Source organism: Pleurodeles waltl, chromosome 12, assembly GCF_031143425.1.
Source record: "Pleurodeles waltl isolate 20211129_DDA chromosome 12, aPleWal1.hap1.20221129, whole genome shotgun sequence".
Classification (NCBI taxonomy): domain Eukaryota; kingdom Metazoa; phylum Chordata; class Amphibia; order Caudata; family Salamandridae; genus Pleurodeles; species Pleurodeles waltl.
Genome location: NC_090451.1, coordinates 103,619,781 through 103,647,724, shown reverse-complemented (window position 1 = coordinate 103,647,724; position 27,944 = coordinate 103,619,781). Strand labels below are relative to the sequence as shown.

Sequence of the window (27,944 nt, the reverse complement as noted above, 5' to 3'; positions counted from 1 at the left end):
TTGTGATTTAATAATGTTATTTATTTTCACAGTAAAAAAGTTATAATATGTTAATAGAAAAAGACTGGACACAGATGTAAACAACGATGATTCTTTTGGTAAGAATCAAACACAGCAGAGTTGTGAGCCACGCTCAGTGATATAAGATGCTTGTCCCGGGCTGAGTCCACGAAGGGTGGGTCGTCTGGAGTATGCTTGAAATAGGTACATTTCTGAGAGGCTGGTAGGAAGGAGTCTGTTCCATATTATGTTATGCGGTTTATAGCACATTTCTACCATTTGATTGGTCCGGAAGCGCTTTCAGAATGTAGCAGATCTGAAAGTTTTGGACTTCTCGCTGACCGTAGACAAAGGGGTTTGTCAGAGTTTGGCGGATCTTCCATCTGCACGCGGTAGAATGTACACACAGGTATCCGCACTAACAAGGGCGCGCGCCCTGCGTCCGCCAATCCCTAAAGAGCTCCGAAAGCCTTTGCGGACATTGCATGTGGCTGGGGTTCATAATGTTTGGGGGTGAATGATAATGGATGGCGGCCATGAGGTTGGAACGGGCCAGTGTATTGTTCAGTCATGGATTATACTGGGCTGTTGCCAGGTGGGTCCTATGTTTTATGTGGAGCCTTGTGTGTATGGATGTGTGTTCAGAGTACTTTGGCGTATGTTTTGCAGTGGCGGCTGCTCAGTTTGGGCGTAGGAGTGTTGCCCTACCCCCCCCCCCCCCCCAGCAGCGGCAACTGCAAAACCTTTTAAAGGTGCGGGGCCACGGGGGTGACGTACACTGCACTCCCCCTTCACAGCGCATGTGTGTTTGGCCGGCCGTCTCCGGTGCCCAAACACACATGCGCAGTGGGCTCTCTCCAGCCCAGCAGCACAGTGACCGGGCTGGAGAGGGCCTGCACAGGCTCCCAGTCAGTCCTGAGCAGCGTCAGGATTGGCACAGGGCAGGCTGGGAGCCTGTGCCTGCAGAGGCAGAGGAGCGTCGAGGGACAGAAGAGCGGCGAAGGAGGGAAGTGTTTAAAATAAAAAATTAAATGTCATGTTTATTCCCTCCCTCCTGCGCCGTCCCTGCCCCTTCCGCGGCCCTCGAGCTGCTAGGTGTGGGAGTGCGGCCCTCCACCACCACGTTCTTATTTTGGAGGGTGTTGTGGGCTTGCCTCCAAATACTGCAATGCGTGACCTGGTACTGATGTGCCCTGCTTGCATAGTGCAATGGCAGGAGCGCCCGAGCATAGTACACATTGGCACTCATGAGTCTCCTGGGGAAGGGCGGTGGTCTGCTGACGTCATCCAAGTGATTGTGGGAGCGCATTCTCTGAACTCTATTGGGGCACCATAGTGCTTTAAGTGGAAATTTATAGGGTGACCACATTTTGAGACACAAAAGAAGGACTAAAGCCTTTAGCCTTTCTTCTATATCTTGCCTGTCCGTGTTTCGCATAGCCTTATAAGTGTGTGTGTGTGTGAGTGTGTGTATATATGTGTGTGTGTGTGTGTATGCGCTACCGTTGGCACTCCTGTAAATGTGTGCGTATACACAGACACACACACACATTTACAAGTGCATATATCTTACACTCACAAACATTTACAAGACTAAATTTTAGCAATGGCAGGACCCTCACCCTGCACCCCAGTCCACTCCCCCCCCCATCCTGTCTCTCTGCTGGGAGCAGGCTCCCCCTGTGCTGGCAGCGCTTGAGATTGGAATGCATTCCTTTCAGTACCGCTGTGCAGTATGATCTGACCTCTCTCAAAAAAACAGATATTTATAAAAAATTAACAAAAACGTCGGGACACCGGAGCAGTCCCCCTGAAAACCTGGAGTGTCTGTGGAAATCAGGGACGTCTGATCACCCTAAATTATAGAAATGCGGGTACTCTTTATTTAGAGTACCTATTTGCTTCGAAGAATTGCTGGTACTCTCCAAATAAATATATTGCAGCAGTGCTGAGAAGTGTAGGTACTCTTTTTTTTTTTTAAGAAAAGGTACTCAGTACCGGATAGTACCTACCCATTTGAAGCAATGCCAGGAAGGCGTAAACACGAAATGAGCTACGCCACCAATGTGCATGCCCTCCTCGAGGAAGGGGCACGGGAGTGCCAAGGACAGTCAGGGGCATTTTACTTTGCCCTGCTTATGGGCCACCGTATCCCTGGACATGCCCACTCGAACAAATATGGCATAGTATGGGTCTGTGTGCGTGCAATTAACGTTGGGCCCACACATCATACTTTGTGCAACTCGAGCTACGCTGTGTGTAAATTGCGCTATGCGTAAAATGGGCAGGGCTTCATTTGTGAGCCTGGCCTCCACCTGGAATCAGTGCAAGAGCGAGCAAAATGTGGAGCACCTTGCACGAGAAACGGGGGCCTGCTCTGTAGCTGTCGCACCCCAGGCAGCTGGCCGCTCTGCGTTCAGGAAGCTGCTCATAATCTACTTCCGGCTAAGAAGGGGCTGTTGAAGACCTTGTGTATGCTGATAGGTGCTACGGAAAAAAACGTTTATGCTGTGGTGCGCCCAGTGCTTAATTTGAGCCGTTGGTTTCCGGTTTGGGGGGGGGGGGGAGTGACCCGCACTTATTTTTGTGAGCCGGCACTTATTCTTCTGCCTCAAGCAAAAGACACATATGGAAAAGACGGAGGAAGAGAAAAACGAAAAGGCGTCAGAAAGAGAGAAAGCTGCAAGAGTGAGCTGAAGGGGCAGGGAGTGGCTGTAAGTAGGTGAAAGAGGCCCGAGATGGCTATAGGATTAGGCCGCCTCAATATTCCGTCTTCGTACATTTAAATGCAGTAGCCGCGAGTTTAAGAGGAGAACTTTAGGCACCGGCACGTTTTTGTTTACAAATTAAGCACTGGGTGTGACATGGGTAGACTGATACAAGCGGAGGTGGATTCCCCCTCTCTAACCACCCCGCACCCTTCACCCACACACACACATCACCCCACACTCACACAACATCCACTGCAGAACTAATGTAAGCCTCTGCGATTTCCAAAGTCCTTAACTAAAGGCAGCAGACAAACACTGGCACGAAAGAGCCACCCATAGGCCACCTCCTGTTCCTCCGAAACGACCCTGGCATGATTCACTAAGGGAAAGTTGTCAGAAGGCTGGCAGGCCCCTTGATAGGAGCAGAGAAATAACAGAGTGTGTCTGACAGCAGCTCACGCTGGGATACTGGGGGGCATTCTGCACAGAGGATCAGAGGCGCAGGGACGTCCAGTGTCCACTCAGAGCGCGGTACTGAGAGGGTCCTAGAGGAGCAGGCGCACACGGATGTCACGGTGATACCGGTGCACGTGATAGAATGTCAGTGGCTGAGGCAAGACCTGGCAAGCGCTACCAGAGCAGCTGAGTAATGGCCTATCAAATTACAGCATTAGAAAATGTCCTTTGAAGGACGCAAAAATACATTGATGCAGACGTGACACTAGTGGCCAGTAAAATGATGGCAGTGGTTGAGGTCACAGACGCGCCAGATGACGCTAAGTGTCCAGTCAGATTATGGCAATGACTGTGGGGCGGCTTCTCTTGTTGGGAGCTGACAATGATGCAGTAGCGACACCCAGTGTCCAAACCAAAACGCGGCTTTGTCGATGCCCTGCTTGGGAAGCAGCACACCGATGCAGAGTCCCAGTAAAGACGTGGACCGGAGTGAAAGAAAAACACTTGCCATAAAACGCCACCCTCCTTCTAGGCGCCCGCTGCTAAAAGCTACCCTTTTAATGGGTGCGCTACTAATCTAGGCTCTTTGGCAATGATAATCGGGAGGAATGTGCCCCTATGTGTTTGTCAGGCAGCCCTTCCCTCTTTCAGTTGTGACAAAACCCATGTCTTTTCGCTGGCTATTTCTGCTCTGTTGCGATTTCCAGTGAATATATGCTTTTCTTCCAGGATACCCTTCGGTTGTAAAAATGCAGAATATTACCCCCCATACCCTCAAAGAGTGCAGAACCTACCTCACCGACCTCAAACAGTAATGAAGTTCGTAGGTGTGTGTAGGCGGGACCTTGCTAAGGAGAGGACGGCAAAGCGTGAACTGTGAGGACCGCTAAGTTATCCCTCGCTCTGGTGAGGCCTGGGCGGTGACTGATGACGTCACTGTTGGCCTCACACTCAGCAACAGGCGGTAAATATCGGGGCGTCTTTGTAGCTATACGCCTGATCTAACGTGGAGCCCTCAGTCACACTGTCTCAGCAGGAACCAGAAGTACGTGCATTGAACGGCTTTAGGACGTTTCCTGAGGGTATTGTGTCTCTACCATACGCGTAGATGTGGGGCGCACCAGATCTTAAACTTACACCTGGCTGTGGTCTCCTCATCGCCATGGCAACGCGGTGGGTTTCGGGGTGTGATGATGCGCAGTTTCTGTTTGTGCCTGTTAACAGCATGTACCGACGAAGAACCTGCCCGCTCACGCCTGGAAACAGCGTGAGACCGGCAGGGCCTGGAGCACCGAGACACCCAGCCAGAGAGAGTGAACATCAGAAGTCTGCTGATCATGGGTGATGCCCGGCGGGGCGGCAGGGTGCCACCGTCTGGGCACGTGCCTGGGCACCTGGCTCAGGTTTTGTGCTCGTGTGTGCCAATCAGCTTCCCAAACTGGGCTCTCCTCGGTACAGGGTCTGGCACGCTCACATCCACCCATCCTGGATCAAGGGCGAAGATTTCAATAGGGCGGGAGGTGCAGTGGCACCGAGGCCCAGAAGTCAGATGGTTCTATTGAACCTTGATTATTGCTGCATATCACTACGCTAACAGCAGTCAGAGGAGCAATTCTCCTTGCTTGCACTAGGGCCCTTGACTCACCTGCTACGCTGCTGGGAGTCATGAGTGAGACTGCACTGAAGTGTATTCGAGATTAGGTCAGTGAGGAAAAAACCTAAAGTGTTCGAGATCAGAGATGCAGAAGTGAGTGAGATTCCACTGAACTGTGTGAGACCGGTGAGAGGACATGAGGAATAAGTGAGACTCCACTGAGAGGTATGAGACTCTGCTGAGGGTGGGTGTGTCCCCCCTTGAGTGCATGACACCATGACGTGGAAAGAGTGAGACTCCACTGATGTGCATGAGGCCATGATAAGCAGTAGGTGAGACTCCATTGACGCATGGGACCGTGATGGGGAGTACCTGAGCTCCCATCGAAGCATATGGGACCATAATGGGGTGCCCCTGAGACCCCATTGATGTGTATAGGACCATGTTAAGGGGTACACGAGACTCCAACGATGTGTGTGAGGCTATGACAAGACTCCATTCCAATACATGACACAACAAGATGGAAAGCGTGAGACTCCACACATGAATAAGGGACCATGATGAGCAATAGGTGTGTCTCCATTTGCGCATGGGACTGTGATGAGGGTAGGTGGTACTCCACTGAAGTACACAAGACAATGTCAGGGAAGGAGAGAGTCTCCACTGAAGTACACAAGACAATGTCAGGGAAGGAGAGAGTCTCCACTGAAGTACGTAAGACAATGGTGGGGAATGATTGAGACTCGATTGATACGTATTGGACCGCAAAGCTTCATTTAAGTTCTTGATGCAATGATGTGGAAAGAGTGCGACTCCATTGACATGTATGTGATGATGAGCAGTAGATGAAACTCCTTCGTGTATGAGGCTGCGGCAGGGAGTAGGTGAGACTCCATGGATGTGTGTGAAGCTGCAATGGGGAATAGGTGAGGCGCCACTCAAGCCTGTGAGGCCACAGATGCAGCACTGGGGAATGAGCAGATGTCTTTTAAAACACATGAGGCCAGTGCCGTGAGCAGTGGATGAGGCTAAATTAGATCACATAAGACATGTAAGCAAGAATAAGTCTCACTTTAAGTGCTTCAGGCAAGAGATGGAGTCAGACCCCATTCCTGACCACGAGTCCAGGGCCGTGGGCAGTATGACACTGATATCATACTCCATTGAGGAAGACCCACCGCCCTTCTGTAGAAGATCAGAAGGTGAGGTAGAGGAGTGCTGCTCCTTATGGGGAGTCCTGTCCTGCCTCTGTCTCCAGTGCTTGGGCGGGGTCTGTGGCGTTGCTTGATGGCCCCGTGGGCGCGGTAGTCCTATAGGCTGGTGGGATCCTGCCAGCCACCCCATCAGACTGCTTGGCAGGAGTCTGCCTCTTTGCTGGATGAGTTCGACCTCAAGCCTGGGGTTAAGCGAGTCAAGGAGGATATAGTCTTGCTGAACTGGGTTGACATTAGTCGTTTTCCACAACACGTTGGCCTCCACTTGAACTTCTCAGCACCAAAGTAATAGACCAGAGGGTCCAGGCATGAGTTGAGGCTGGTCAGTGCCATGGTGACGCGACGCGCCTTGTAGGTGAATTGGATCAGTCTGCAGCTGGAGAAGACATTGATGCGCCGCAGGGTGTGGATAAGCTGGATCACATGATATGGCACAAAACAGATTAGAAACACAGCGAGCACTACCAGTACGGTGCGCAGCGCCTTCTTCTTGGCCAATTGAGAGCTGTTCCGCGGCCCAGAGGTCTCCAAAAGTTTCCGGGCAATCAAAGGATAGCAGATGATGATTACCACCAGGGGCAGAATGAAACCCACCACTGCAGCAAAGAGGCTGACACCAGAGATACGCCCTTTCCAAGAGTCTGAGGAGAAGTTCTCCAAGCAAGCAATGTTGCCATTCTCGAACTTGCTCGTGAGTGGACCCCGGAGAGTTAGGTACAAGATGGCTCCTCCCAGAATGGCCCAGATGACCACAGAGGCAATAATTCGGTAGAGCGGCTTCTTGAGAGTAAGAGCCTTGATTGGGTGCACCACGGCCAGGTAGCGATCCAAGCAGATACAGGTCAAGAATAGTGTGCTGCCGTAGAGGTTGGCAAAGAATAGGGAGCCAGTGATCTTGCAGAGGGCCTCTCCAAAGATCCAGTTGTTGTCCAGGGCATGGTAGACTATTTTACATGGAAGGGTGAGGACAAAGATGAGGTCAATGGTGGCCAGGTTGACCATGAAGACGTTAGCCGGGGAGGTGGTGGTCTTGGTGCTGATAAAGTACCACAGAGCGATGATGTTGCCGACAAGTCCCAGGATGAACACCAAGCTGTAGATGATGGGGAACATGATATACTGGAAGTCAGCACTCTCCACACATGCCGTTTCATTGTCGGTGGTGTTTAGGCTGTCAGATGTGAACCAGCTCTCGGTGTAGAGCATCGCGGACCAGTCTGAAGACTCCTGGAAAGAAGAGACAAATAAGAGATTTACACGGTGGAATGTCTTACTTAAGCATCAATGAAAAGTCATGTCCCATTGCAACCCATGGTCATCTCGCTTGTGGAATAATCCAATCAGAACACACATGGCAAGCAGATATCATTTTTTCGCAATACATTGCAAAGTAGAGGCAGTCAAACTGCTCCACTTAGCCTATCTAGTATGCCTGCTAAGAGTGACAACACCATAGATTATACTTTCCTTTCACAAACAAAACATAACTACATTGAAAAGCTCAAACCAGAAAACACCTTTTTTTAAATATAGTCACAGAGCCAGTGCTGCAACCTTGATGAGTGCTTATGTTAATTCAGCTCAGATGTAAGCAGTTTTGGAGTTTCAGGTAACATTACATTTTGCTGCTCGGGTGCTCATTTTCTCCATCGCTGTGAAGCCTTTTTTAGGTCATTTTTTATCTGAGGTCATTGTGGTAGTGCCATGAAACAGCTGTGAACAAGATCCCAGCCCTGCTCAGGTTGCAATTTATGAAATTATTCACACTGCTATCAAGACAACCGATAATGTTTTATGAAAAAAAGAAAACATGGCTGCATGGTTTGCATTATAAAAAGGGGGTTGTAATGGAACCCCTCATACATTTGCCCCGCATACCTTTACAACGCAGTCACTACCACAACTGGGATATTATCACACATTACTTTACTACGCAAGTCATTACAACGACTTGCGTTAGGGGGCGCTGGAATTTAGAATAGTGTAAATCACTATTCCAACTCCAGTCTACGCAACAGTAGGGAATTGTTGCACTTAAAAATCCAACACCAGAATAAGTAAACAGCCTATTGTCCATGGGATGGACAAACTAAAGATGGACAGCCTAAAACAAATAAAGGCTGCAAATAGAAAGCAAGCAAGTGTGAGTTACGAACCACAAAGCCAGTGTTTAGCAAAGGGCAGAAATGTATTCTCAGGGAAGCTCTCAGAATGTCCCCAGCATGTCATTAGCAAAACAGACAGCTGCACTGTCTAGTCAGCTATGAACTAAAAGACATTTGTACTGACTAACCAGGGCAAAAACATCCAAATGACCTGCACTGGTACAATCTATATAATGTAGCACTTGGGGTCTAGCATCTACGCCCCAATCATAATCTCCCTTCTGGTGATGAGCGTCATAATCTAAGCTTTATTTGGGGGGCACACGGGCATCCTCAAGATGTCAAAGATCAGTCATGCAGATGTGGAATTGAAACTCTGTGTGGACAGCCTGTCACCAGAGTCTCTAGGCGCTCAGAGAGGTGGGGTGATGGCTGAGCCAGTGATCATGTCTCTGCTGAGAGCCAAAGATGGCCTAGTTTACCGGGATATGAGGAGATTTTGCAACAGATGCTTGTCTCAGAAAGGTGAGGTTTGGGACAGAGTCAGTGATAGGCAGCCCCCCAATTGACTGACGAGAAAAGAGCTCACGAGTGGCATCTGGGCCTGATATGCAGGTCACATGCTTAAATCCCAGCAGACCAGACTCAACCCTTTTTCCTCGTTAAGTAAATAAACTGGGTGAAATTAATACATGTTATTTACAGTGCTATGAAAGTGGCATATTGAACTAGAAAACACTTTATAAAACAGGTTACTTTACCACTCTTTAGTTGCACCATATGTGTGGGCCTTGTCACGTGCACTGCGGCTGGCGAGGGATGGCCACTTTACAGAACCAGAGTGAAGAAAAAAAGTGCATGCGGGGGCTGAGCATACCCACATTATACCAGCGGGTACCGCAGGAACCTCTTAAGCAGAACTGGATCTGTGCAAGTCTGTGCAAACCCTGTGCTGCTCAGAGCCTGGCAAGCTGCTGAAAATGTTGGGTGTGGCCTAATTGTGAAATTGTTACTAGTTGCCAATGTTTGTGTGGAATTTATTAGAAACAGTCTCCGACTTCCTTCCTGCACGAGGTCAGGTAGGAAGGCAAGATGCTTCTCCCACCATTATGTGTGTTAGACCAGTGGTTCTCAACCTGTGGGCTACGGACCCCTGGCGGTCCGAGAAGCCTCCTCAGAGGATCCGCGACTGCTCAGAAAATGAAAAAAATACTAATAGATTTGGTCCCCAGGTTTCCGTAATGACTTCATGTGGGGTACCCGGATTCCAATAGTGATTCAGTGGGAGTCCCTGGGTTCCAGTAATGATAAAGTGGGGGTTCACAGAAGTCAAATGGTTGAGAACCACTGTGTGAGACATCGCGTTGGAGGCAGTCCTTATCTATGGCGGGTTTTCAAGGTGACCTCCAATGAGCTAAATCAGTAACTGTAATTCATCTCTTGATGACAACTATATTGCATGTGGCTATCCTGCAAATCTGGCATGGATCAGTCTCTTCTTGACTTACAATGGACAACCTTTCCCTAGAGCAGTGGTTGTCAAACTTCTTAATGCCATGGGGAAAATACAATCATTGGGCCCCCCTCAGAATTTTTCACAATTATTCTATTAAGTTTGCAGTGTTTAAATATGTCTAGACTTATTTAAAAATTGCAGTTTAGTTCTGTAACCTTTTTAAAAACGTGATAAATGTTTTTCTGCTTTAAAAAAAGCAGTGTTATCTGCATAATGCCTCTTTTGGCCAGAGCCTGGCGCCCCGCTGGTATCACTTGAGGCCCTCCAGTTTGAAGACCCCTGCCCTGGAGAGGTTTGTTTGATGTAAGACTCACCGGTATTGATGTTATCACCCTCTTCAATCCTTCACCAATCGCTGGGGCATGACCTTTGGCCGCAAGACTGCATGTTCACCAAACACTTCCCCTTCACCTTACCATGAGCACAAAGTTTTTCAATTTTTAAGAAACAGCACAACATTTAGCATTCTGTTTGGGCGCATTAGCCGTGATATTTCGTGGGATTTGTTTTCTTTTGACATTTATTTCCCGAACTGCACTTTTCTCAAGAAAGTTACTTTTATTTTTAAGAAACTTTTGAGAAAGCTGAGAAAGGACACTGTGTGTATGTGACAAGACACGCTTATTTTTGCAATTAATAGCAAGAGATGCAAAGACAGTGGTCGTATGCATAAAGAAAGTCCCAGGTCCTCATGCTTGCTGCTATAATATTGAGATGTTGCAAAAGTAGTACGTCATTGCATTTCTAGAATTGGCACGTGCATCACAGACTAGTAAACTCAACGGGGCAAGAACTTCTGGCCAATAAAAGTGCCACCCAGGGCTTCAAGTGGGATGATAAAAGTGTGTGTGGTGGGGTCTCTAAAAGGGGTGTGCCGTAAGAAGCGTAAATAGGAATTATTTCCAAGAAGCACGGTCCCAACAGTTAAGTGTATGGCTTGAGGCATGTAAACTGAAATCCTGTGCTCCCCACAGTGCAATATCCAACCAGTATCACGGTGTGTCTCAGTGAGCTTCCATCCTGACATGTCACACTGTACCGATCATGCATCTGAAACAAGTCAAACCTATTGGCTTTGCCAATGCTTGATCACAGTATCAGATAAATGAGTAAAAATGATTTTGTTGTGAATAATTCAAATTAAAAATGTTTTAATTTTGAAGCTATGAGACTGTGAATGAAACATAAGGTCTTCAGGAGGGGTATTAGTCGTCATAGTGCTTCAATCACTCCTGTTTTTCCAGTCATTACTTTCCTGTGTAGTCTCTGTTACACACACACCATTTTCTCTCCACATTTCTGAAATCCTCCCTCTGCTTATCTCGCACGTGATTTCTTTCCTCGGCAGCGTCTTATTTTCAGTCTCTGCTGCGTGTCCTTTCTGACACCCCCCACACTTCACCAACCCCATACCCGGACAAACTACCCCCTCCTCTGTTAGCACTGCACGAAAGAAAACTACAGAAGCACAACATGGTGGAAAGAACAACACTCTTAAGGAACGCAAGATTAAGTAAAACGTGTGAAATGTGAACAGAAGCTACTTTACTGACAGATTATTTCGACAATGTTAGTCATTGTTCAGAATGCAAGCATCGTTTTTACCTGTTGAAATAAGGACATAATTATAGGACCCAGCATGAGCCCGTTTCAATGTCTGTTTTTAGTCACTGCCGAGTCTGAGACCCTGAGGGGCCCAGCCCACTTAAAGTCCCGTATTCACCCATTGTAGCTGTCATGCAGTGCGTTTCCGAAGGGTTCTCAAGCGGTACATTTAATGGTGATGACTGTAGGTTGGCATTAGATTATCCGGGGATGGTTCCTGGTTATATAAGCTCTGATGGCAAAGTCACTCACCACCTGTGGCCAGAAAACCTAAGTTTGGGCTCCGTCTTCCCATGTAAAAATAGCTTACATAGAGATATTTCAATGGTATTTATTTTTTTAAACTAATAATTTGATTTGCAGTAGCCAATAATATATACTTATTGATTTTTAGGTCTTACCTACACAGCGCATACACAGTGCTGCAAGACGTATTGTTTACAATTCAGTGGGTTTACAACCCGCCCACAGCAAGTAGTTGTTCTCATTGTCACTCTCATTTGCAATCTTTCGATTGCTTAGCTCCCTTAGGCTTCCCTTTTTGTTTCTTGTGTTAGCTCCTCCCAGGGGCATGGAAAAGTACATGTGTGTGTTCTTTTTTACAACTCACTATTTTTAATTTCTTAAGTATTTTCATTGTATTCCTGGGCGTTGAATGTGCTTTCCTCCTTTTAATACAGGCACACCGCTTCTTATTTATGTTGCTTTCACTTTATCTACTGTCTCTACTGATTTACATAGACAACTGTACTACTCTTCACCACTCCACTCTGTGCTACTCCACTCTACGCCATTCCCTTCTATGCCACTCTACACGACTCCACTCTACATAACTCTAATCTATGCCACTTCACTCTACGCTATGGCACTCTACTCTAGGTCACTCCACTCTACACCTCTCCACTCTTCTCTATGCCGCTCCATGTCACTCTACGCCACTCTACACCACTCTACTCCATGCCACTGTTCTGCTCCACCTCACTCTATGCCACTCTACTGCATGCCACTCTACTATAACCACCCTACTGTACACAACTCAACTCTCTGCTACTCCACTCTACTGTAATCCACTATGCACAATGCCACTCTACACAACTCTATGCCACTCTACTCTATCCACTCTAATCTACACCCCCTACTCTCCTCTATGCCACTCTACTTTACACCACCCTGCGCCACCCTACTCCATGCCTCTCTGCTCCACACCACTTTGTTCCACTCCACCCCTCTCAATGCCACTCTGTTGTATGGTTCTCTACTGTATGCCACTCTACTATCACCACTCCACTACACTCCATTCTCTGTCACTCTACCGTACGCCACTCTATTTCACTCTAAGCCACTGTATGCCACTCCCCTGCATGCCACTGTACTCTATGCCACTGTACTCCATGCCACTCCACACTGTCTCACAATCTTGCGAGATACCAGCAACCCAGCATTCAGGGTAGCTTGACACCCTCTTCTAGCAGTGTTTGTACAGGTATAGGACTACAGTGAAGACAGTAATTTAGTGAAAGGAAACCAAAATAAGTACTTTCTAATACATCCAGTCAGACTATTGCATTTTCCATTCAACCAACTTTGAGGTGATACACCAGTGGTTCTTAAACTGTGGTCCGAGGGCCACTGGGGGTGCGCAAGGCCTACTCAGGGGGTCTGTGACTGTTTTTTCACCAAATTAAATAATATTAAAATTAATACATTAAAATTATTAAAGTAAAGACAATTAAAGAAGCACATTTGAAATGTTAAAAGTGTATCTATGTTGGATTGTGAAATAAACAAAGTATTTTAATATTTTAGCATTTGTTTGGTGTATAGTTGTTTCTATATTTTTTTGTAATTATTTTGGGGCTCAAATCATGCCTCGGCTCATTGTCCCCAGTTTCCAATAATGGCTCACTGGGAGTCCCCGGGTTCCTGTAATGATTCAGTGGGGGTCCATACAAGTCTAAAGGTTAAGAACCGATGTGATAGATCATAAATGATCTTCCAGTGTGAAGTTATTTCATGTCTGACAAGGGCAATACATAAAGCTAGAAGCAGACCTCTGCAACTCTGGGTGAAGGAAAAACTGAGTTAGTGGAAAACGAATATTTAAAATGTCTTAATTTCCACACGGAGCTCAAAAGCATCAAACTCTTGCACAATCAGGTATGTGCATAATTATGGAACATGACCAATTTCAGGAATTCCACATAGTGAACGTAGCACAAACTTTCTGAAATTACGCAAATACACAGCGTAATTTAGATTTAGCCCAATGCACATAACGTTGCGATAAATTAAATCAGCCTATTCTATAAGAAATAAACAAGTTTGGGTGACATTCGAGGCCTCTCAAGCCCTATGTGCCTTTTTCTCGATTTTGTGCCAAACTTTCACAGGGCGGAGATACCATAATCTTGCTGCCAATATGAATTCAGCTCAGAAGTTGGCTAACACCGGCACTGAGAGCGGCACAATGGGTGAAAGCGCATTACACAGCACCATCTGTACAGTGCCAGGGTGAACACAATGGGACAAGCAGTCCAAGAAAGGAAGCTGCAGGAAACCGGAAACCGGTTTGGGTTACTGCAGATACTGTGGGAAATAAAAGATACCCTATCTATTACTCACGTGCGGCCCATACTCGTGTGCATTCGGCCAGAATGGCTGCAGGTCTGGCCAGGACTACTGAAAGGGTGGAGAAGCTGGCATCTCATGCCAGTACTTAACACCTGCAACTGGGTCTGTGCTGGGGGGGGCATCACATGGGCAGAGATTCAAGACATGAGTGAGACCTTCCAACTCCACATCATGCAGAATTCACTCCCAACAGCAACAGTGAGAGTACTTCTACCAGGAATGCAAAAGAAATAACACAACATTCCACCAACAAAAGAAACACTAAAGCCTCCAGGTAGCGCTAGCCTCCGTGGCTAGCGCCACAAAGCCTCCGGGTAGTTTGGCGCTATATAAAATACAATAACATAACATAACATAAAGCAGGTAGCCCTCATCTCAGCATGCTCTCGGGGGTTGGGAGACCTCAACTCCAAGAAGACTTCAAGGATGAAAATCACATCCAGAAGTTAGCAACCAGGGCATCAAGGAGTGTCCAGCTGGAGCAACAGCACACAACCACCTAGCAAACCTCAGAGAATAAGATCATGAAGCAAACACAACTACCTATCCAACCTTAAAGAATAGAAGCATGAAATATACACAACCACCTACCGGATCGCAACAGGAACATGAAATACACACAACCATGTCCTGAACTTTAATGAATAGGAGCATGACGTACACAAAACTAGCTACAGTGCCTCAAACAATAGGAGCATAAAACATGCACACCCCTCAACCGAACTTCAAACAATAGGAGCATAAAACATGCACACCCTTCAACCGAACTTCAAACAACAGGAGCATAAAACATGCACACCCCTCAACCGAACTTCAAACAATAGGAGCAAACATAGAAATACACACAACCCCCTGCCGAACCTCAGACTATAGGACTGTATCACTGAATATCAAGGCCAACAATATTGTGACATGCTAATATCGAGAGCAGAATATCAGAGGACAAAATTTCAAAGGCAGTTGTATATCGGGAAGTGGAGATTTACTATTCCGAAATCCACATTGAAACACCACGAAAATATATCTACCATGTAGGTATAACAAATCTAGGCTTACCTGTTTGATCTTCAGGGGCTTTGGGGGACTTGGTTTCTGAGTCTTTCACGTACCCTGTGGGGTTCCACATGGCTCATCATTGAGCCCCACTTTCTTTAATATCTACGTGGCCACACTGACAAAACTAATCCGATCCTTCAGCTTTGCTCCTGTAGCATATGCAGATGACACACAGCTCATCGTGTCCATTTCAAATAATGTTGCGGAGACGGGCGGATGTTTCCATAGATGTAAGGTGGCCATTGTGCAGTGGATGGGTGTAAACGGCCTCATGCCCAACTCAGCAAAAACTAAGGTTCTCTTTTTGGGGAAGAACTTACCATCATGGAACCAATCTTGCTGGCCACGAGCGCTAGGCGCTCTACCTGCACCAGTAGCTACTGTTAATAACTTGGGGATGATTTTAATTCTACTCTTTCAAGACTCAGATAAATAACCTCACTTGCATCTGTTTCTTTCTACTACATAAAACTGGGAAGATTTTTTGTACATATTTTTGAACTACAGAAATCAGTATAACAGCACTTGTGCTACCAAGATTGGACTTTAGCGATTCCCTATATGTAGGCGTTCAATAGCGCCCTTTAAAAAACGTCAGTACCTTCACAATACAGCAGCCAGACAGCTCAAGAACATCCCCAAATTTCAGTCTGTGTCAGGGACAATAAAAGAGTTTCACTGGTGGCCGGTGAAGAATAGGCTCGCAAAACCCTATATCAATTTGCACCAGAATACTTGAAAAGAAATCTTAGTGGGTGCAGCCCCAGTAGGTCACTACGCTCGACCAATTCCAGGACTGTCAATGCTGGTAAAATCAGGAGATTTAATTGGAGGGGAAGGAGCTTTACCCACATTACAGCCCATTTGTTGGACAATTTACCTGAACAACTAGGAGGCCAGTCCAACTGTCTGAGTTTCAGAAAACGTCTTAAAATCTGGCTCTACACCTACTGTTTATGAAAGGTAAGTAAAATAAGTTTCCACCCTTAGATCCCTGTTTAATCTGCATGGCAGGCACTAGCGCCAAGACGCCATTGACATTCACATGCTTTAGAAAACTTAGCAGTATCAATATTTTATTTTCAATATTTCTGTCCTCAATATTCTGTCATCTTTATTGTTGATTCGATATTCAGCGGGGCACACCAAAAGAAGGAGCACAAAATACAACCCCTTCCAAACCTCAAATAGGAGCACCAAATACACACAGCCACCTAACCTCAAACAATAGGAGCGTAAAATACACACAATTATCTCACAAACCTCAAACACAAAATGCATAGAACCAACTGCTGAACCTCAAATAAGTGCTCGAAATAGACACAACCACTTGCTGAGCCTCAAACAACAGGAGGACGAAATGCACAGAACCAACCCCTGAACCTCAAACAATAGCAGCACAAAATAAAAACAACCACCTGCCGAATCTCAAACAATAGAACATGAAATTACCACCAAATGTACCTCAAACCATAGGAGTTTGAAATGGAGACAACCACTTACCAAACCTCAAACCATAGGAGTACGAACTACACACAAGCACTTGACGAAACCCAAAGAAAAGGATTAGGAAATACACAAAACCACCTGCCGAACCCCAAATAATAGCAGCATGAAATATCTACAACCACCTAACAAACCCCACCTCGCACAATAGGAGCAAGAAGTACACACAACCATCTGGCAATCTTCAAACTATGAAGCATGAAATACAGTGCTTAATTTGAGCCGGTGGTGGTCAGTGGGGGCCACCGGCACTCGTTGGTGACCGGCACTTATCTTTCTGCATTAGACAATGAACAATGTATCAAGAGCGGGAAAAACTCACAGTGAGGAAAGACGTCACAAAGGGAGAGCCAGGGACCTGCGAAAGTGAGGCAAAGAGGCGTGGGCGTCTGGTGGTGGATTAAAGAGACACATGGTGGGTTTCACACCAAGGAGCCCTGGCATTCAGAGCGCCAACATGTAATTGCACCGGCCCCGCCTCTGAGCAGAGCGTTGAGCGCCTGCACTCACTCGTGCACAAATTAAGTACCGATGAAATGCACACTGCACCGGTAGGAACAACCCCTCCCAGGCTCAGGCAGTGCAACTAAACACGGGTGAGGGCTCAAGAGAAAATACCTACACGTGTATAGGACAAGGCCTCCCCATTGCCAGTGCTGTTAAGCGCCAAAGAGACACAGGGGGGCGTTAATACGGGGGGCTCCTTTTATCTGAGAGCATTTTAACCTGACACATTTCATCGCAGATCGGATGCGGTTTCCGGCGGCCTCTGCTATCTTCACAACCTGCTAACAGGAGAAAGACGTGTCATGAAAAGCCAGACGCCGGCAGATCCTTTGTTCCTTTTTTCCTGTGGGACGGGAAATCCGACCCAGCACTTGGAGTCTGGCCGCTTGTAGTGTGTGGTAAAGCACTACCAAGGCCTCTAAGCGCTCTTGGATTCTTACACATTTGGAATCACTTCCAGTTCAACCACCAAGTGTGGGGCAGAGGTGTGGCCTCTAAAGCCCTCACCTATGCAGCGTTCAAAACTCTTAAGATCTTTAGAATTATCTTAGGGGGTCTTTTAAGAAACTTGTGAAAAAGGAACGTTTGGCCAAACGCTAAGAACGACCAGTGCTCTGCCCTACCTTTGTTGATGCCTGTTCGTCACATAAAGCCCAGTGCTCGGGGTCTCTGTGCTTTACGCAGTGACTCTCACTTAAAACACAAAGCCCGGGGTCTCTGTGCTCCACTTAATGCCTAGTGCTTAGGGTCTCTGTGCTTTACGCAGTGACTGTCACTTAAAACACAACGCCCGGGGTCTCTGTGCTTCACTTAATGCCTAGTGCTCGGGGTTTCTGTGCTTTACGCAGTGATTCTCACTTAAAACACAACGCCCGGGGGCTCTGTGCTTCACTTAATGCCTAGTGCTCGGGGTCTCTGTGCTTTACGCAGTGACTCTCACTTAAAACACAACGCCCGGGGTCTCTGTGCTCCACTTAATGCCTAGTGCTTAGGGTCTCTGTGCTTTACGCAGTGACTCTCACTTAAAACACAAAGCCCGGGGTCTCTGTGCTCCACTTAATGCCTAGTGCTTAGGGTCTCTGTGCTTTACGCAGTGACTGTCACTTAAAACACCACGCCCGTGGTCTCTGTGCTCCACTTAATGCCTAGTGCTTAGGGTCTCTGTGCTTTACGCAGTGACTGTCACTTAAAACACAACGCCCGGGGTCTCTGTGCTTCACTTAATGCCTAGTGCTCGGGGTCTCTGTGCTTCACTTAATGCCTAGTGCTTAGGGTCTCTGTGCTTTACGCAGTGACTGTCACTTAAAACACAACGCCCGGGGTCTCTGTGCTTCACTTAATGCCTAGTGCTCGGGGTCTCTGTGCTTTACGCAGTGACTCTCACTTAAAACACAAAGCCCGGGGTCTCTGTGCTCCACTTAATGCCTAGTGCTTAGGGTCTCTGTGCTTTACGCAGTGACTCTCACTTAAAACACAACGCCCGGGGTCTCTGTGCTTCACTTAATGCCTAGTGCTCGGGGTCTCTGTGCTTTACGCAGTGACTCTCACTTAAAACACAACGCCCGGGGTCTCTGTGCTTCACTTAATGCCTAGTGCTCGGGGTCTCTGTGCTTTACGCAGTGACTCTCACTTAAAACACAACGCCCGGGGTCTCTGTGCTCCACTTAATGCCTAGTGCTTAGGGTCTCTGTGCTTTACGCAGTGACTCTCACTTAAAACACAAAGCCCGGGGTCTCTGTGCTCCACTTAATGCCTAGTGCTTAGGGTCTCTGTGCTTTACGCAGTGACTGTCACTTAAAACACCACGCCCGTGGTCTCTGTGCTCCACTTAATGCCTAGTGCTTAGGGTCTCTGTGCTTTACGCAGTGACTGTCACTTAAAACACAACGCCCGGGGTCTCTGTGCTTCACTTAATGCCTAGTGCTCGGGGTCTCTGTGCTTTACGCAGTGACTCTCACTTAAAACACAAAGCCCGGGGTCTCTGTGCTCCACTTAATGCCTAGTGCTTAGGGTCTCTGTGCTTTACGCAGTGACTCTCACTTAAAACACAAAGCCCGGGGTCTCTGTGCTTCACTTAATGCCTGTTTGTCACATAAAGCCTAGTGCTTTGGGCAGAGATCTTCAAACTGGGGGTCACGACCCCCAGGGGGGGGGGGTGGAGTCCTGGAAAGGGGGTCCCGCATTCCCCCAGCCCATACTCAAAATGCCTCAGCTGAACTTTGAGTCTCCTGTGCTGTGAAAGCCCCACAGACAGCTAAGGAGGCCTTCCCAAGGCGCCTGCTTCCTGAATGAAATGCAAACGTGCTCTAGGAGCTAATCGGCAAATGTAAAGGGTGCTTGGGAACAGCTTTAAACCATTCAAAGCTTTGTGAAGACAAACATTTATTCTTTTTGAGGGATAGTGCAAAGAATTAACAACTGCCCTGTGAAGTGTGCTTTTAATTGTATGTCCACTGTGCTTACTTCACCTGGAGGGACAGCAATTAAAAAAAAAAGGTATTGCATATGCTGTGATATTACTGAAATCTACATTTTGGAACCACAGTTTTATCTTAAACCTTTTTGTAGTGGCCTATCTTATACAGCTTGTAACACAAGTATAAAATAATGCCTTACATATTCACAGTGCTTTCTGTCACAGGTTGTGACCTCATGGCACTAAAAATACACATCACTGTTCTCAACTGCACCAACCAAGATTTAGTTCTGTCGCTCTCCGGCTACACACAGACCTCTGTGGTGCATTAACTAATAGAGGTTTCATAATGCACTATAGTGCATTTCCCACTGAGTAACAACTTTCTTTAATTTATTTTAAATTTAAGCTGTCTTTATTTTATATGTAGCACCCGACAGTGAAAGACTTAAAAACAACTTAGAATATTTTGGGGTTTATTTATGAGAGGCTTGTGCTGCTGGGGCATCACTTTTTTTGACACTCCAGCGGCACAAGCCCCCTAATAATACGTATGAGGTGACGCACAGCCACCCTGCGTGGCTTTGAATGGCCTTGTAGATATGGAGTAAGGCAAAGCAGCGCAAGCCGCTGCGTTGCCTTACTTTGCGTCAAGGAGGCGTTCCATGAGCATTGCGGTGGGTGTTCCCACGCAACACAGACGGATTTTGACGTTGCCCCAGATTTACAAAATCACGTAAACTGGAGCAGTGCCAAAACCTTACGCCTCCCTAGAGCAGGCATAATGAGGAAGAAATGTTTTAATTTCTCCTTTTTTTTTTCTCTTTCCGTTTGTGTTGCGATCTGCCGCACATATAGACAGAGGTGCAATGCCCCTCTGGATTGTTTTTGTGCAGGAAGGTGTCCCTTCCTGCACAAATACAATCCTGCCTATGTTCGCACTAGGCAGCAATTGTGCACCAGCGCAGGGGGAAAGGACAGAAATGTACTGTATTTTATAAATACGGTGCATTCCTGCCCTTTTGTATTGGTGTGGGGCAGTGTAGCAAGACGTCTTGTGGCACTGCCCCACTCAATTCCTCATCAATGATGACCTTTGTTTTTAGCCACACCCTTGACCACGCCCCCACACTCACTGACCTTTGGTTTGCTAAACACTGTTTAATATTATTTCCTCACTGTAAAAATGATTTGCTGTGGGAAATGGGGATGTTTATTATTATTATTGATGATGAGGAGTACCAGGTTCTAGAAATTTTTATCAGGAGAGGGTCCTTACACTTAATTTTTTTTAAGGGTGGGGCCCTGCATCAAAAAATGTGAAGACCTCTGGCTTAAGGTCTCTGTGCCTGTTTGTCACATACAGCCCAGTACTCGGGGTCTCTGTACCCCACACAGTGCCTGTTTGTCAGATAAAGTCCAATGCCCGGGGCCTCGGTGCTTTACACAGTGCCCGTTTGCAACATAAGGCCCAGTGCCTGGGGTCTCTGTGCCTCACTCAGTGCCTAATTATCACATAAAGCCCAGGGCCCGGGGTCTCTGTGCCTCGCATAGTGCCAGTGTGTCACATAAGGCCCAGTGCCTGGGGTCTCTGTGCTCACACAGTGCCTGTTTGTCACATAAGGCCCAGTGCCCGGGGTCTGTGTGCCTCGCATAGTGCCTGTTTTCACATAAAGCCTAGTGCCTGGGGTCTTTGTGCTTTACACAGGGCCTGTTTTTCACATAAAGCCTAGTGCTCGGGGTCTCTGTGCCTCACACAGTGCCTGTTTGTCACATAAAGCCCAGGGCCCGGGGTCTCTGTGCCTTGCACAGTGCCTGTTTGTCACATAAAGCCCAGTGCCCGGGGTCTCTGTGCTTCACACAGCCGGGTCAGCAGCAAGGCATTGGTGCTTCACCCTGTGCACTTTATGGGGTGCAGGGCAGAGAATGAGACTGTAAGCAATGTGCCCGCCACAGCTGCTCCCCAGTATCCACATTTGTTGTCCTCCCTTGTTCTAAGCAGTCCCTTGGCGTCGCTGGCCACATATCTCTGTTATCGCTGGCCACGAAGCTGTGGGAGCACTGGTCACATACCTGTGGTATCGCTGGTCACATACCTGTGGTGTCGCTGGTCACATACCTGTGGTGTCGCTTTCCCCATAGCCACATACCTGTGGGATGGCTGGCACATAGCCACATATCTGTGGTATCCCTGGCCACGTATCTGTGGTATCACTGGCCACATAGCCACATATATGTGGTATAGCTGGACACATAGCTGCGGAATCGCTGGCACATAGATATGGTATCGCTAGCCACATATCTGTGGTATCACTGGCCACATATCTGTGGTATTGCTGGCCACATATCTGTGATATCTCTGGTCACATATATGTGGTATCGCTGGCAAATAGTTTTGGTATCGCTGGCCACATAACTATGGTATCCCTGGCCACATATCTGTGATATCGCTGGCCACATACCTGTGGAATCACCGGCCACATATCTGTGGTATCGTTGGCACATGGTTGTGGTATTGCTGGTCCCATATCTTTGGTATCACTGGCCACATATCTGTGGTATCCCTGGCACATAGCTGTGGTATAACTAGCCACATACCTGTGGTATCGCTGGCCCCATATGTGTGGTATCGCTGACACATAGCCACATATCTGTGGTATCACTGCCGCATAACCACATATGTGTGGTATCACTGGCACAACACTATAACCTTTTGGTTGAGTTTGGATTCAACAGTCAGCGTTTTGCTAAGTTTTGGGGAAGTGGTGTGTTGTCAGACAGAAATTAATGCAATGTTGTGATAATATTACCAAAAAAAAGGCTTTGGGGGCGGAAGTTAGATACATCTGAACGTGTCCTTTCCGTGGCCCAGATGTCTCCCCTCGCCGTGCCTGCATGTCGGTGTGAGCTCGGTGCAGTGGCTCGTCTCAGCAGATTCTGGAACATATTTGGAAACAGCGACTAACCAGAAACACGTTCTGCATCGTCAGCATCAAGGAACCCCCCTTTCTCATCAGCAGCTGATACTCTGGAGGGATGTGTGCTGCTCACACACCTGAGAACACTGACAGCACTCAGCCTGGCTCTGCCCTGGGTGAAAGGCGGCATCAAATAATGGGATCCATATATATTGTACATGTGGAACCCCAAATACCACTGCTTCGCCCCACACTCTAGTTTCTCATGAATATCTGTGCTACAGCAGTGTCTCCACAACTGCACACAATAATCAACATGAGAGCTCAAGAACTGGACATCCTTCTCAACTGGACACTGCACCAGATGTTCGCTCCTCAACTGGACACTGCACCAGATGTTCGCTCCTCAACTGGACACAGCCCACCAGATGTCCGCTCCTCAACTGGACAGAGCGCACCAGATGTCCGCTCCTCAACTGGACACAGCGCACCAGATGTTCACTCCTCAACTGGACACAGCGCACCAGATGTCCGCTCCTCAACTGGACACAGCGCACCAGATGTCCGCTCCTCAACTGGACACAGCGCACCAGATGTCCGCTCCTCAACTGGACACAGCGCACCAGATGTTCGCTCCTCAGCTTGACACAGAGCACCAGATGTTCGCTGTTCAGTTGGACACAATGCACCACGTTTGCTGTTCAGTTGGACACAATGCACTAGAGGTGGTCTCAAGAACCAAACACACCACTCCAGAGGAGACCTGAGGAACTAGACAGAGCACTCCAGATACGGTCTCCAGAACTGTACACAATACACCAGAGTTGGTGTATTCTGGCATTACACTCCAGATGAGCCCTTGGTGCACCAGAGATGGTGCACTGAAATACAACACTCCAGATTCAGGAACTAGACAGAGCTCTCCTTATATGGCCTCCAGACGTGGACACAATACACCAGAGATAGTGTATTCTGACATAACACTCCAAATGAGCCCTTAATGCACCAGAGATGGTGCACTGAAATACAACACTCCAGATTCAGGAACTAGACAGAGCTCTCCTTATATGGTCTCCAGACGTGGACACAATACACCAGAGTTGGTGTATTCCGGCATTACACTCCAGATGAGCCCTTGGTGCACCAGAGATGGTGCACTGAAATACAACACTCCAGATTCAGGAACTAGACAGAGCTCTCCTTATATGGTCTCCAGACGTGGACACAATACACCAGAGATAATGTATTCTGACATAACACTCCAAATGAGCCCTTGATGCACCAGAGATGGTGCATTGAGATACAACACTCCAGATTCAGGAACTAGACAGAGCTCTCCTTATATGGTCTCCAGACCTGGACACAATACACCACAGATGGTGTATTCTGGCATAACTCTCAAGATGAGCAGTCGGTGCACCTGAGATGGTGCACTGAGATACAACACTCCAGACTCAAGAACTAAACGCAGCACTCCATGTATGGTCTCCAGAGCTGGACACAATACACAAGAGATTGTGTGTTCCAGCATAACACTATGGATGAGCTCTCAAGAACTAGACAGAGCAATCCATATTCATATTCGTGAGGCAGGTCGCAATTTGCGACCTATTTGGAGATGGCCGCACTCACAAGGATGGTGGCCTGCAGGGGTCAGCAGACTACCATGTCTGTGACTGCTTTTTAAGTAAAGCATCTATTTTTAAAGCTGCAGCCCATTTTTCTTAAAGGAAAAAAAAAAAAATTCTCCTTTTCATTTTTTTTTTCTTCAAAAAAAAAAAATGAACATTCTCTTTTTCATTTTTTAAGAGGATGCATTGGTCCCTAAGACTTCTGCCTCCTCTTAAAAAATGTTGACACCCCCATTAACAGAGGGTCCCCATTCACAAAGAGGTTTGCGAATGGCTTACCGCCTCCTTCACGGAGTGAGTAAATTATGCATGTTTTGCAACTGCATTCTGGTCACAAAACATTCATACATGCCAGTGCAGTTTAGTATTAGGAAGGGACATCCTAAACATGCCATTTCCTAATACCGAATTGCAAAAGCAAAATGTGAGTCCCGTTCGCGACTGGTAAAGTACGTCATACATCTGGCCCCTTGTGTCCAGAGCTATTGTGTATTCTGGCACAACACTTCAGATGTCCCTCGATGTACCAGAGATGGTGCACTGAGATACAGCACTCCAGGAGGCCCTCGATGCACCAGAGATGCTGCACTGAGATACAGCACTCCAGGTGGCCCTGGATGCACCAGAGATGGTGCACTGAGATGCAGCACTCCAGATGAGGCTTCATGAGCTGAATTACTCTGCGAAATGGCAAAACATTACATTTCGCAAAATTTCATGTTATGTACAATAGCAAAAGAAAATCAACGTTTCAAATAACACAAAATTTGAGTATAACCGTGATTATTACTTCATAATGTGCACAGGTCTACTGAATAGATGTGTCTAATAACAATAACTGTTATCCTATGTTAATAGAAATGACTTTCAAACTCGCTGAAAAACTATATTTGGAGGAAGATTATAATTATGATGCTGAACCTAAAAAACGCAAACTCTTACAAATAATAGTTAGCTAAAAATCCATTACTCCCCCACTGTTCATGACCCACCCCAACATATGACATCACTAATAACGTCATTGATGACTTCACTGATGACCTCACCAATAACGTCATCGATGATGCTTGGCCATGGGCCTATTCACATGCATGTATCATGCATGCTGCACCTCACAACAGAAAAAGCATGGCCAGAGGTCATGCAAATAAAGCTCCATGTTTGTCTTACCCTGCGCTTGCCACATACGTGTCTTCTTGTGATCCCTGTGTGTACCACATACAGTGTGTTCAACGTGCAGGCTGTTAACCATGTCCTGTGTGTCCTCTGGCTCTGTAGGTATGGATCACAGAACATGACTGGAGGCCTTGCCCTGTGTGATCTACATGCAGGAGGGTCCTGCGTCCATGTGCACAGTGCCCTGGGACAGTCTGTCCCCTCTGTAATCAACATACAGAGCATGCTATGCAGAACTTAAGCTGATCTATGTAACCCTCTGTGCCTACTCATTTATCTACACATCCATCCGTCCACCAGCTAAAACGGATTCGGATTCATGCGCGTCTTTCTATCTGGTTTTTAAGTTAATCATCAATCCATCCATCTCTCTGCCCCCCCCCCCCCCCCCACACACACACACAGGGCCGGCTTTTGGGCGGTGCATTTAGCCTTCAAGGAACAATTAAAATGTCGAGATACCTCTAGTGATTAATGTTCCAGCTAGGGAGAAAGATGGGAGTTTTGCCTATTGGCAGCTTTGACTCTTTAACATAGTTAAAACAGAACTATGGGGCATATTTAAGGAAAGTGGCGCTGCACACAGTGCTGCGCCACTTTTCTTGCACTCCTTAGCACGTTAGAGCCCTCCGAACGCCATCATGTGTGCGTCACAGTTAAAATACGGTGCACCTTGGCGGTAGTTAGGGGACTAGTATCAGAATTTTTTACTCTTGTCCGGTGCTCAGGATTAGCATGAAAAATGTTGACGCTAATCTTGCAGAGCACCCAGAGGCCCATTGTAACCAATGGAAGCCTCCTTTTAATGCCTGCTCTGAGCAGGCTTTAAAAGTGCCGGAAAATTATTTTTTGGGGCCCCTCTGATGGGGTGCAGGCATAATGTAGCACAAAGGGTTACAAAGTGGCGCAATGCATGCATTGCGCCACTTTGTAAATATAGAGCAGCGTTTTTGGCCTTCTAACGCCACATTAGCTTAAAAAAAACTACACTAATGTGGAGTTGAATGGCACTAGGGGCTCTTAAATATGCCTCTATCGGGCATATTTGAAAAAAGTGGCGCTCCACCTTTCTTGCACCCCTTGGCGCTCACCTTACACCACCATGTGTGCGCTGTATTTAAATACGCCGCATCATGGCGATAGAGGACTAGTGTCAGAATTTCTGACGCTAGTCCGGCGCTTTGCAGGATTAGCGTAAAAAAAAAAAATGTATGCTAATCCTGCAAAGCACCCAGAGGCCCATTGTAACCAACAGAAGCCCCCCCCCCCCCCCCCCAACGGGGAATGCCACCTTTGCATACAGTATGCCTCATGCAAACATAATGTAGCGCAAAAGGATACAAAGTGGCGCAATGCATGCATTGCACCACTTTGTAAATATGGCACGGCATTTTAAGTGGCTAGCTGAGTGGATTAGTAAAGCCAGCCTTTACAAGTGCTTTAAAACACATGAATGTATGTGAAAGGGGCGCGACGGAGAGATGAGGGGCACATTCGCTGGGTGGTAGTGAGTGAAGAGGAGGAGGTCATGGGGTGGGGGGCGCCTCAATAAACTGCCGCACAGGGCGCCACCGGTCCTAAAGCCGGCCCTGCACACACACACACGTCCACCCCCGCTGTTCTTCCCATGCACGTGGTACCAGTGGCAGGTAGCGGTGTTTGCATGTAAACACACGACCTGACACAAATACCTGAGCGGGTGTAGAACAACACTTCGTGTTAATGCTACAATTCTGAACAACATAGAACATCTGTTATTTACAGCGCCTAGAGATGCCCTTCCAGGGCAGCGGGACATAAATTAGTCCGCTATTGAAAGGCGAGTGGTAATGAAACATACCCCACTGGCACATAAGCCAGGCACTTCGCCTCTGATGCCGCACATCCAGAAGGCTAAGTGCCGTTGTAATAATCTTAAGGGTTTTAGCGCTTTGAGGCGCGCGCCGTCCTCTACGCACCAAGGTGCGCAAATTCACCGTGTCTGACACATTCCTCGGGTCTGAGGTTCCGGGGCTGCCGCCCCATAGAGCCCAGTGCAAACCAACCCCGCCCCAGTCGAAGGGAACCCCGTGGACAGAAACAGCATAAACTGTGGTAAGCCGGACAGGGAAGTCTCCAGGAACCCTGAAAGACATACACGGGGACCAGGAGAGAGGTGTGTAGGGAAATAATGAAAGCAAACTGTCACGACACGGGTAGGGACATTTTAGGGTTCCAAGAAAGAAGAATCTGGGGAATGCCAGGCAGAGCAGTTTGGGAGACTCCATGAGTTTGCGGGAACAAAGGAAGAGGAATTTGGGAAATTCCGGCCAGAGGAGCTTGAGGTGGGGAGGCTGAAGAAACAGAGATGGGCATTTTGGGGACAGAGAGGGGGGATTGGGCGGTAGTTCGAGTTGAAGAGGTTGTGGGGCCCCCTCCGCTGTGTTTGTGTGGAGAGGGAACCCCGAAGGGCGGCACAGGCCCCCCTGAAGTTCGAGAGGTGGAGGGACGAACTCACCGCGGTTGTGAGAAGAGCCATGGTTCCTCAAGGTCCGCCTCACCGTCGTGTCCTCGGCCACTCTCACCAACAAGCCTCGGTCGTGGAGGTCGCAGTCCCTGCTCACCGGCCCTTGGATAGAAACGCGAGTGACTGTTGCGCTTTTGGGCGCCTCGCCTGCCGGGGACACGGAGGTAGGTCGGGGCAGTCACGGGGCCGGTGGGCTCTGGTTGCAATCACCAGCCGTGGCTGTCCCCCATCCTCAGGCTTCCTCCTCGGGGCAAGTCGTGGTCACTGGTCATCCTCAGCCTCAGACGTCAGGACCCATACACGCCGGGGGGAGGTTTAAAGCGCTGGCAGAGACCGCAGCCTCCACCCCCGCACCGCCTGCAGGGAGGAGGGGCCGGGCCTGCCAGGGCTCCAGCC

At 47.7% G+C, this 27,944-nt stretch overlaps 1 protein-coding gene across 1 annotated transcript; it reads right to left on the bottom strand.

Annotated features, from left to right (window-relative positions):
- Nucleotides 1-27,944, bottom strand: LOC138267643 (lysophosphatidic acid receptor 6-like). The gene is made up of 2 exons (XM_069216760.1): nucleotides 27,540-27,944; nucleotides 1-7,202 (listed from the first exon to the last, which is right to left on the bottom strand). The coding sequence occupies exons 1-2, from the start codon at nucleotides 27,558-27,560 to the stop codon at nucleotides 6,105-6,107; spliced, it is 1,119 nt and encodes a 372-aa protein (XP_069072861.1). The 5' UTR covers nucleotides 27,561-27,944; the 3' UTR covers nucleotides 1-6,104.

What these genes read in the sequence shown, in the direction of transcription:
- LOC138267643 (XM_069216760.1), bottom strand. Translation starts at nt 27,560, where the DNA reads ATGGCTCTTCTCACAACCGCG. An exon ending in TGGCTCTTCTCACAACCGCG is followed by an intron (nt 7,203 to 27,539) that starts GTGAGTTCGTCC and finishes TCTTCTTTCCAG; the next exon opens with GAGTCTTCAGACTGGTCCGC.